Source organism: Mesoplodon densirostris, chromosome 11, assembly GCF_025265405.1.
Source record: "Mesoplodon densirostris isolate mMesDen1 chromosome 11, mMesDen1 primary haplotype, whole genome shotgun sequence".
Lineage (NCBI taxonomy): Eukaryota > Metazoa > Chordata > Mammalia > Artiodactyla > Ziphiidae > Mesoplodon > Mesoplodon densirostris.
Genome location: NC_082671.1, coordinates 44,929,613 through 44,941,719, shown reverse-complemented (window position 1 = coordinate 44,941,719; position 12,107 = coordinate 44,929,613). Strand labels below are relative to the sequence as shown.

Below are 12,107 nucleotides of genomic sequence, written 5' to 3'. Positions count from 1 at the left end.
CTTTCTCCCTCTCCCTTCTCTTCCTCCCTCCCTCCTTCCCTCCCTCTCCCTCTCTCTCTTTCCTCTCCCTTTCCCTCTCCTTCTTCCCCTCTTCTGTCTCTTAGCTTCCTAACATTAAAGAGAAAATGCTGCTATCAGTGACTTCCAGGCCTGGGATTTCGACTTTTGGCTATAACAAGAACAACAAGAAGGTAGGGAAAAGTGCTTTTTTGGAATCCAGCTACTTCCTTTTCTGGGGATCGGGAGTGCCCTTGGCTTTAACATTCTCCTTAAGAGGGGAACGGGATTCCTCTCCTCTCAGCGCCTCTCTTTTTCCATCACTTTTTTTGGCATCTTTTCTCACCTGGTTCTGAAGTTTCAGGAATTTATAGTCCCTTATGTGAGGCCTGAAGGCAGTGGAATTAAAAACAAATTAAGCTTTGCAAGTTTGTATCTTTGTGAAAAGAAGTTAGTTTGACTTCCTGCTGATGTATCCAATTTTCACAGGGAAAATATGTCACCTCAAACCCTGGCCCCCAGCCTACCACCTCCAAGGTTATTTTGTCATTTTGATTAACTGTTTGCATTCTCCCCCCAGCCCACCTTCCTTCCTACCATTCCTCCAGCATTATCAGGTAGCTGAATACAGTCAGTGAAATCATAACAGCTTCATCTGAGGACTGAGTCTACTCTTCTAGCTTAGATAGAGACCCTACCCCACCCAGCCTGTAGGGAAGGAGTTTTAAGAGAAGACGTACCTTGGGAATTAAGGCAGAAAGTTCTGTGATTCTTTGGGGTCTGCTGCTGAGCTGGGCCTTCCTGCTCTGCAGATAGCCAGGCTCAGCAGAGATCTCTGGAGTCTATGCTTGGGTACAGGGGCAGTCTGGGGAGAGGTGTACAGTCATCCCCACAATTGCCAGGGAGTATCTTGGGCAGTTTCTTGGCATTTCAGTGCACACCGTGCTGATTAGGAGGAACTGTATGCTGTAGCAGAAAGACCATTTACCCCGTCTCTTGATTTTATAGCTGTTCTTTGAAGAAAAAAGGTGCCTTAGACATTTAAGGATCTTTTGCTCATTTGATGGATTGTTGGGCAGTGGGTAAGAATTCCTGATGCTTTCTTATACACCTAAGGAGACTGTTATAGGTGAACAAAGTATCTGATCAAGGCACTGGTAAATGTTTAGACCCAAAACACCTAGTGTTAGTTTATGGGTGTTAGTTTATGGGTGTTAGTTTATGTAGTATTCATTCTGTTACATCCTTAAGAAATATGGGTTCATATTTGTTATCAATTTTATATGTATACACACACACACATAAATCAATATGATTTTGATAGATATCTAATCTGTCTTTATTCTTTTCATATCTTGTATAGTACTGTGTGAAATCTCCTTCCTATTTTTTCCCTCCAAGTCTCTCAGGTTACCCATTAAAATACAGCAAAATGAATTCCAGAAATTGTTTTTTTCCCTATTAGCGGCTTCATGTATTTGATGCTATCTAAAATATTCTCTTTTCTTAGCTCTCCACTCCCTTTCCCGCTTGTTGTATAGAAAACATTTAACCAGCTTCTAAATCTAGGATAGTGTAGGGGACAAGAGGTATGATTGCGGACTGGGATTCAAATCTCATATCTCTTTCTGATAACTTGTAAGATTTGAGAAACACATTAGGAAACCTGGGTTAAGGGTAGATACATACTTACTAGTGTATTTGTCAAGTATTCTTTGGGTTCTTACAGGTCACTGTTAGGATGACATCACTTTGTGACTATATCGATGACTCCTTGTGTGTATATATAGGTTTGTGGGTGTTGGGTATATTTAAACTAATTGATTACTACACTGCTCTTTGTCTTTTCGTTTATATGTATGGCCTAATGTGTTCATTTTTGGGGAAGAATGTTTTGAGTGAATCTGCTCATGTAATTTGTCCATTTTTATACTGAAAGTTAAATTTTTAAAATAACTTATTAGTTTTTAGTAATAAATGTAAGACATGTCTATTTTTAAAATTTAAGCATAAAGAGGCATATAAAATAAAAAGTCAAGTCTTCCCTTCATGTCCTGAAGTTCCTTACCTAAATCCCACTCCTTAAAGGAAATAACTAGTAGCAGTTTGCTCTATCTATTCTACCAGACTTTTTTCTATGACAAAGTAAAGTTTTAATTTTGACATTGGCTTATTTGCTCAGTTTCTCAAGTAGGACGAGTCTATGTAAAAAAGTTCTTAGACCTGTCTGGAACATTTAAAAAACTGAAATAAAAAACAAAATTCTAAACTTCTGAAAAAGTACACATAAATATGTGCTTTTATTGTCCATCATTTTGTTATACCAAAATCTGGAAATAATAGATTTGCAGAGATCTGCCTTCTTTAAGGAACATTTCTACATCATAATTTACTGTAGTCATCACTTCTGGTTGGTGGAATAAAAATAATTTCCAGTGAGCTCAGTTTGAAAAGACATTTGTACATTACTGTTGTGACTTTATTAGTTTTATTTACTTGTCTTTATTATTTATTTATTTATTTATTTATTTTTGTCTGCACTGGGTCTTCGTTGCACATGGGCTTTCTCTAGTTGAGGCGAGCAGGGGCTACTCTTCCTTGCGGTGCGTGGGCTTCTCATTGCGGTGGCTTCTCTTGTTGTGGAGCACGGGCTCTAGGCCCGCGGGCTTAAATAGTTGTGGCACGTGGGCTCAGTAGTTGTGGCACACGCGTTTAGTTGCTCCGCGGCATGTGGGATCTTCCAGGACCAAGGCTTGAACCCGTGTCCCCTGCATTGACAGACAGATTCTTAACCATTGCGCCACCAGAGAAGTCCTACTTGTCTTTAAAAAGTAGGATTGTCTGGGGACTTCCCTGGCAGTCCAGTGGTTAGGACTCGGCGCTTTCACTGCCATGGCCAGGGATTCAATTCCTGGTCAGGGAACTAAGATCCTGCAGGCCCTGCGATGTGGCAAGAAAGAAAAGTAGGATTGTTTTATTTTGAAACATATTTGTATACTTTATCAGGGAAGTTGTTAACTGAGGAGCCCAGGACAATTATAGTTTTCTTATTCTTTTTTGGCTGTTGTAAATATAGGCATACAATCAGCAAATATATAATGCCTGATAAAGGCACATTCTTTCTCAGGATGTAGTGTTGAATATCCTTTCCTTTCTTTGGAATTAAAATAGTCACAGAAGGGGGAAAATGTGGATTTCAAAGAGAGATTCTGCAAAATTATGGTACATGAAAAAAACATCTATTTTAATGGCCTTCGATTATTCTTTGTTCTTAAAAAAAAAAGGATCAGAGTTCTAGGGTCTCAACACTTCCTTCAGCTTTTGAAAGAGTTGCCTCAGTAGAGAGATTTGAGTATAGGTGAGATTGAAAGAGGAAGTGTTTGGGACTAAAGGAATTTCAGACTTGTAAAGAACCTAACCACGCCTTCCCTGACATCATCTTCCTGGCATGTGTTATTATAAGTTAACTCCTCAGAGCATCAGCAATCATTCCCTTTGGAAAAAAAAGAAAAGGGATTATGTTTAACTTGGGATAATTTGCCTTCCCCAACCTATTTTGCATAAATTTCTATTTCTTCTTGATTTTAACATATTGAAGACCATATTGGGGCTGGGAGTTGTGGGGAGTGGAGGCAATGATGAAAGTAGAACTGACTGGTAGGCACTGCCAGACTTTGACTCTTTAAGAAGTTTGAGTTACCTGAAATTTTTGGAAGAGTTTACTCAGGAGAGAAGAAAGTAGGAAGCAATAGTAGAATTGTTTATACTTCTAACAGGGAGAGAGAATTTTTTGTGTTTACTACATTTTCATCTCGTTTCCATCAGATCAAATTTAGTAGAACTTTTAAAGTCTAACATCTCTTGACTGGGGGCAGCTAATAGTTCTGTTATCAGTAATAAAGTTAACTTAGTTGGTTAAAGTTTAGTAGTAATGCCTTTCCATTGATTCCTCCTTTTTTTTTTTTTAGCTCTACTACACTAATTTATGCCCTCATTACCACAGCAATAAACATTCCGCATGATCTCCTTGTCTCCTATTTCTCCACTCCCTACCCCTTGACCCCAAGTAATTTTATACCTGCTACCAGAATAATCTTCCAACATTCCAGCAGTTTAGTGCTGAGCATTTCTTATATACAAACCTTTAATGGCTAATGGCTACCTGCTAAACAAAGTCCAAATCCTTAGCCCAATACCCACTGTTTATCCAGCCTTTCCTTATCTTCCCCACCTCCCCTGCATGATTTCATCACATTGACTCTGCTGTACCCAGTTGTGTTACCTGCAGTTCTCTGGATATAACCTTTGGTTGTTGGTTTACATTTCTCATCCCATAAGAAAATATGCTGTATAATAAAACAGAAAAATATAGAAAAGAACAGGAGAAAATAAAATATAGATTAGAATAGGAAGTCAGGGACTTCCCTGGTGGTCCAGAAGTTAAGACTCTGTGCTTCCAATGCAGGGGACGTGGGTTCTATCCCTGATCGGGGAACTAAGATCCCACGTTCCACGCGGTGCGGCCAAAAAAAAAAAAAAAAAAAAAGTCAGCTGGAATTAAAATGCAGATGTGCAAACCATAGAGTTAATCCTGGAAGATGAAGGCTGATGAATAGTCATTGATTTTGTCAGTGTAGAGGTGGTTGGTGACTTTGACATGCAATTTCAGAGCGGGGGAGCAAAAGCAGTGTTGGAGTGGGTTGTTGAGTGAAAGAAGGTAAGGAAGTATAGATGGTATATATAGACTAATCTTTTAAGAACTTTGATTAAGATGAAGAGCAGAACCCAATTTAAAAAATGGTCAAAAAGTCTGAATAGATATTTCTCCAGAGAAGATCTACAAATAGCCATGAAAAGATGTTCAGCATCATTAGCCATCAAGGAATCAAAACCACAGTGAGATACCACTTCACACCCACAAGGATGGCTGTAATCAAAAACACAGATAATAATGTGTGGTGTAATTGGACCCTTATACACTGCTGATGGGAATATAAAACGGTGCAGCTGCTTTGAAAAACAGTTTGGCAGTTCCTTAAAAGGTTAAACACACTCCTAGGTATATACCCAAGAGAAATTAAAACACGTCCACACAAAAACCTGTACATCATTGTTCATAGCAGCATTATTCATAATAGCCCAAAGGTGGAAACAACCCAAATATCCATCAACTGATGAAAGGATAAATAAAATATTATATATACCCATACAATGGAATTTTGGAATTTTATTCAGTGATAAAAAGTAATAGAGGGACTTCCCTGGTGGCACAGTGGTTAAGAATCCACCTGCCAATGCAGGGGACACGGGTTCGAGAAGATCCCACATGCCGCGGAACAACTAAGCCTGTGCACTACAACTACTGAGCCTGCGCTCTAGAGCCCGCGAGCCACAACTACTGAGCCCGCATGCCACAACTACTGAAGCCTGTGTGCCTAGAGCCTGTGCTCTGCAACAGGAGAAGCCACTGCAATGAGAAGCCTGTGCACAGCAATGAAGAGTAGCCCTTGCTTGCCGCAACTAGAGAAAGCTCGCTCAGCAACAAAGACACAACACAGCCAAAAAAATAATAATAATAATAGAGTACTGATACATGCTACAAAATGGATGAACCTTGAAAACATTATGTTAGTGAAAGAATCCACTCACAAAAGAACACATACATTTGACCCTTGAACAGTGCGGGGCTTGGGAAAATCTGTATGTGTAAGCTATAGTCGATCATCCATATATACGTGACTCCTCTATATCCATGGTTCTGCATCCTAGGATTCAACCAACAGCAGGTCGTGCTGTACTGTAGTATTTACTATTGAAGAAAATGCACATATAAGTGGACCTGTGCAGTTCAAACCTGTGTTGGTCAAGGGTCAACTGTATTTGATGCTTCCATTTATATGAAATATCCAGAATAGGCAAATCCGGAGAGACAGAAAGCAGATTAGTAGTTGCCTAGGGATGGAGTAGGAGATGGTTAGGGGGGAAAAGAGGAGTGACTGGTAATGGGTATTGGGTTTCTTTCTGGGGTCATGAAAATGTTCTAAAATTGACTATGGTGATAGTTGCACAACTTTGTGATCCAAATACCATTGAAAGTATACTTTAAATGGGTTAATTACATGGTATATAAATTATATCTCATAAAGTTGTTATTTTAAAAAGATGGGGAGCAGAGAAATGAGATAAAGCCTGGAAGAGGATGGTGGTAGTGTTGAGAGAATTTTCTTAAAGATGGGAGATATGGGGACCAAAATGTAAAAAGAATCATGATGAGTAACTTGATACTTACTTTCCAAATATATATGTTCATATTCATATCCCTCCTACTCTCTGATTCTTTTGTCATTGTGCCTCATGTAGTATTCAGCCTCTGATCCTTTTGTTGTTGTTGTTGCTTCCATTTGGAATGGCCTTTCTGTTCATTTGTTCACTCTACCCACATTCGTTAAATAGCTCCAGAATGCTGGGACCTGGGACTAAGGCATGATGGTGGCCATTCAAGAGCTCACAGTCAAAACTGTCTTTCAAAACCCTAACTACGTTTTAGAAGTTCAGCTGAAATGTTACCTCTTCTATAAAGCTTCTCCTAATCCCTCTACCTCCTAACCCCAAAGGGGACTTTTTTTCTTAGCTTCCATAATATTTTGTACTTCATATGTGGTATTTATATAATTTTGCATTGTATTGGAGTCATTTAGGTGATGGTCTTATCTTCATTACTGTAGTGTAAACTCTGTAAAGGTAAAGACAGTGTTGTTCAGTTTATTATCCTCTGAAACACCTGATACAGCATCTTAAGCCTATCTAGTAGATACTTAAAATATATATCCTAATAAATGTAATTAAACTAATGTTAGGCATTAAATTAAGATTAAGAAAAGGAAAGCAGCATTTTGTTCTATACAAATTGTGAAATTTCGAAGGGGGTGGGAGGGAGGGATAAACTGGAAGATTGGGATTGACATATACACACCACTGTATATAAAATAGATTACTAATAAGGACCTACTGAATAGCACAGGGAACTCTACTTGATACTGTGTAATGACCTGTATGGGAAAACAATCTAAAAAAGAGTGGATATATGTATATGTATAACTGATTCACTTTGCTGTACACCTGAAACTAACACAACATTGTAAATCAACTAGACTCTAATAAAAATTTTAAAATAAAATAAAGTTGTGAAATTTGGAGTTAGATCTGAATTTAAATATGGCTTTTGTCACTTATTAGATGTGTGACCTAGTTCCAAGTTTCTTAGGCTCTCTGACCTTGAGTTCTTCATCTTAAAGTACTGATATAATTTATTGGGTTATTTTTGAGGATTGGTAATATTTGTTAATATTTATAATCATATATCAGTATGTAAATAGACTGTTATTTCTTTTATCAAAAAAACCCCTTTTTCTTGATGCCATTTCTTCCTCCACCTGCTGCCCCATTTCTCTTCTTCCCTTTATATAAACTATCTGAAAGTGTTTTTTATTCAAGAGTTATATACTTGCTGTCTCCAACTTATTTCCTTCCATTACTTTTTCTTTTATTATCTTTAATATATTATTTGATAATACAAAAGGTTACATGTAACTCTAAAGCATAAGAGAAACACCTGTAAACCCGTCTTCCAACTCAAGAACTAGAATCATTGTCTGTAAATTGCATATATTTAGGAGTTTCTCCCCATCCCATCCCCTCCCTCCCTCCCTTCTAGAGGTAACCACTCTTTAAAATTTTTTTTTTTTTTTCTTTTTGCGGTATGCGGGCCTCTCACTGTTGTGGCCTCTCCCGTTGCGGAGCACAGGCTCCGGATGCGCAGGCCCAGCGGCCATGGCTCACGGGCCCAGCCGCTCCGCGGCATGTGGGATCCTCCCAGACCGGGGCACGAACCCGTATCCCCTGCATCGGCAGGCGGACTCTTAACCACTGCGCCACCAGGGAGGCCCCTCTTTTAAATTTTATATTTATTATTCTATTGTTTTTTAAAACATAGTTTAAAGTCATGTTTAATTTGCTTGTTTACATTGTTCTAAGTACTTTATGTATAATTATATATATTATATCATTTAATCCTTATGACAATTTCATTATTATTTTCCCTGTTTCACAGATGAGAAGAAAATGAACTACAGAGAGTTTAATAATCACGTTGCTAGTGAATGGCCCAGCTGGGATTTGAACCCAGATAGTTTGGCTCCTAGTCTATGCTCTCAGCCACTACTATATTGTCTTATTGCAATACAGTCTTCTGTTTGTTTCCATTCAGTATTACATCTTCATGATTAATTCATGTTGTATATAGCTGTTTTATTCATTTTTTCATGTTGTATAATATTTCATTTTGTGAATATACCATAATTTATCCATTCTCCTGCCATTGAGCTTTTGGATTAATCCAGGCTTGTTTGTTTTTGCTATTCCTAACATTGATGCTCAGAATATTATCATTTATGTGGTACACTTGTATAAGAATTTCTTTTGGGTTTATACCTAGGAGTGGTATTGTGCAGTATAGGTATGTGAATATTCACCTTTAAGAGATAATGCTAGGGAATTCCCTGGCGGACCGGTGGTTAGGACTCTGCACTTCCACTTTAGGGGGCATGGGTTGGATCCCTGGTTGGGAACTGAGATCCTGTATGCTGCACAGCATGGCCAAAAAAATTAATTAATTTAAAAAGAGATAATGCTAAATTGCTTTCTAAGTATACCACATTTGTTTTCATCAACAGTGTAAAATTTACTGTAGACTCACATCCTCTCTACTTGTTGATAGTGTCATACCTCTCATTTTTTCCTAAACCTAATCCAGTTAGGCTTTTACTCCCACCACTCCACCAAAACTGCTCTTATGAAGGTCTGCAGTGACTTTCATGTTCTTCAGTGGTCAGTTCGTAGCCCTCATCTTACTCTTAATCTATTGTCAACACTTGACACATTTGATCACACAATTCCTTGGAACACTTTCTTCATTTGGTTTGCAGACCACCATACCCTCCTGTTCCTCTAGTATCTGTGGCCTTTCCTCTTCAGGCTCCTTTGCTGGTTCCTCCCAATTTTCCTGATCTCTAAACCTTGGAGATCCCCAGGACTCAGTCCTTGTTTCTTTTCTATCTACACTTCTTCCTTCATAATTTTATCTAGTCTCGTAGCTTGAAATACCACCCGTATCTAATGGAAAATAGAAGCCCTGCTTGATCCCATGTCTCCTGCCACTTACTGTCCCATTTTTCTGATCCCTTTTATAATCCACCTTCTTGAAAAAGTAGTTCCTACCTATAGAATCTCTACTTCATTACATCCTACTCTCTTTTTCTTAGTATTTGGGTTTTTTTTAAAATAAATTTATTTATTTTATTTATTTATTTTTGGCTGCTTTGGGTCTTTGTTGCAGTGCATGGGCTTCTCATTGTGATGGCTTCTCGTTGCAGAGCACAGGCTCTAGGCACGCGGGCTTCAGTAGTTGCAGCATGCAGGCTCAGTAGTTGTGGCTCCCGGGCTCTAGAGCGCAGGCTCCGTAGTTGTGGCGCATGGGCTTAGTTGCTCCATGTCATGTGAGATCTTCCCGGACTGGGGATCGAACCCGTGTCCCATGCATTGGCAGGCAGATTCTCAACCACTGCGCCACCAGGGAAGCTCATTAGTATTTGATTTTTAATTGTAAAATATACATAACATAAAATTTACCATCTTATCCACTTTTAAGTATACAGTATAATAGTGTTAAGTACGTTTACATTGTACAGCCAATCTCTAGTAGAACTCTTTTCATCTTGTGAAACTGAAAATCTACACCATTAAACAACTTCCCATTCTCCCCTCCCCGCAGCTTTTGGCAACCACTATTCTATGTTCTGTTTTTATGAATTCTCTAAGTACCTCATATAAGTGTAATCATACAGTATTTGTCTTTTTGTGATTGGCTTATATCACTTAGCATAATGTCCTCAAGGTTCATCCATGTTGTAACATATGTCAGAATTTCCTTGCTTTTTTTCCCTTTAATTATTATTTTATTTATTTATTTTTGGCTGCATTGGATCTTCGTTGCTGTGCATGGACTTTCTCTAGTTGCGGTGAGCGGAGGCTACTCTTTCTTGCAGTGCAGGGGCTTCTCATTGCAGTGGCTTCTCTTGTTGTGGAGCGCGGGCTCTAGGCTTGTGGACTTCAGTAGTTGTGGCACATGGGCTCACTAGTTGTGGCTTGTGGGCTCTAGAGCGCAGGCTCAGTTGTTGTGGCACACAGGCTTAGTTGCTCCGCAGCATGTGGGATCTTCCCAGACCAGGGCTCGAACCCGTGTCCCCTACATTGGCAGGCGGATTCTTTTTTTTTAACATCTTTTTTTTTTTTTTTTTTTTTTTTTTTTTAGCGTTATGCGGGCCTCTCACTGTTGTGGCCTCTTCCGTTGCGGAGCACAGGCTCCGGACGCACAGGCTCAGCGGCCATGGCTCACGGGCCCAGCCGCTCCGCGGCATGTGGGATCCTCCCAGACCGGGGCACGAACCCGCGTCCCCTGCATCGACAGGCGGACTGTCAACCACTGCGCCACCAGGGAAGCCCTGGCAGGCGGATTCTTAACCACTGCACCACCAGGGAAGCCCCAGAATTTCCTTGCTTTTTAAGGCTGAATAATATTACATTGAATGTATTTACTTTTTTTTTTTTTTTGGCCGCACCACATGTCTTATGGGATCTTAGTTCCCCAACGAGGGATTGACCCCGGGTCCACGGCAGTGAGAGCCTGAGTCTTAACCACTGGACTGCCAGGGAATTCCCACATTGAATGTATGTACCACATTTTGTTTATCCATTCATCTGTGAGAGATACTTGAGTTGCTTCCATCTTTTGGCTGTTGTGAATAATGTTGCTATGAACATGGGTGTATAAATATCTCTTCAGACTCTGCTTTCAATTCTTTTGGGTATATTCCCAGAAGTGGAATTGCTGGATCATATGGTAATTCTATTTTTAATGTTTTGAGGAATTACCACATTGTTTTCCTTAGCAGCTGTACCATTTTACATTCCCACCAGCAGTGCACAAGTTCTGATTTCTCCAAATCCTTGCCAACACTTATTTTCTGTTTTTTTTTTTGATGGTAGCCATCCTAATGGGTGTGACTGGGTATTTCATTATGGTTTTGATTTGCATTTGTCTAATGATTAGTGATGTTGAGCATCTTTTCATGTGCTTATTGGCCATTTGTATATTTTCTTTGGAAAAAATTTAAGTCCTTTGCCCATTTTTAAAAATGGGATTGCTTGTTTTTAGTTACTGAGTTGTAGAGTTCTTTATATATTTTGGCTATTAACTCCTTATCAGCTATACGATTTGCAAGTATTTTCTTTTTTTTTCAAGGAATAAATTTTTTTTTAATCTTTTAAAAAATTATTTATTTATTTATTTTTGGCTGCTTTGGGTCTTCGTTGCTGCGTGTGGGCATTCTCTAGTTGTGGCGAGCAGGGGCTACTCTTGGTTGCGGTGTGTGGGCTTCTCATTGAGGTGGCTTGTCTTATTGCAGAGCACAGGCTCTAGGCACACAGGCTTCAGTAGTTGTGGCACGTAAGCTCAGTAGTTGTGGCTCGTGGGCTCTAGAGTGCAGGCTCAGTTGTTGTGGTGCACGGGCTTAGTTGCTCTGCGGCATGTGGGATCTTCCTGGACCAGGGCTTGAACCCATGTCCACTGCATTGGCAGGCGGATTCTTAACTACTGTGCCACCAGGGAAGTCCCTAGGAATGAATTTTTGTTTTCTTTTTTCTTTGGTTTTTTCTAGGAATGAATTTTTATAAACAAGTTCTACAATGAAAAGGAAACAGCATCTGTTTTTTAAAATTAACTAATTAATTAATTTTTATTTTTGTCTGCGTTGGGTCTTTGTTGTTGCACGCGGGCTTTCTCTAGTTGCGGTGCGCAGGCTTCTCATTGCAGTGGCTTCTCTTGTTGTGGAGCATGGACTCTAGGCGTGTGGGCTTCAGTAGTTGTGGCACATGGGCTTAGTAGTTGTGGCTCGTGGGCTGTAGAGCACAGGCTCAGTAGTTGTGGCAGATGGGCTTAGTTGCTCTGGGGCATGTGGGATCTTCCTGCACCAGGGCTCAAACCCGTGTCCCCT

General features: G+C 39.6%; 1 protein-coding gene across 5 annotated transcripts in view; it reads left to right on the top strand.

The window, feature by feature from the left end:
* RBMS2 (RNA binding motif single stranded interacting protein 2) overlaps positions 1-12,107 on the top strand; it is an 88,493-nt gene that overhangs the window by 30,818 nt on the left and 45,568 nt on the right. The window contains exons 1-2 of one of the 5 annotated variants that reach the window (XM_060112982.1): positions 4-191; positions 10,696-10,782. The exons of 2 other annotated variants lie outside the window; for them this stretch is intronic. In XM_060112982.1, coding sequence (XP_059968965.1) covers positions 10,781-10,782 — 2 coding nt within the window. In that variant the 5' untranslated portion in view covers positions 4-191; positions 10,696-10,780. Of the gene's footprint in view, positions 1-3; positions 192-10,695; positions 10,783-12,107 lie in introns of those variants that run through there. 2 more of the 5 variants (XM_060112985.1, XM_060112983.1) reach the window with 2 other exon arrangements.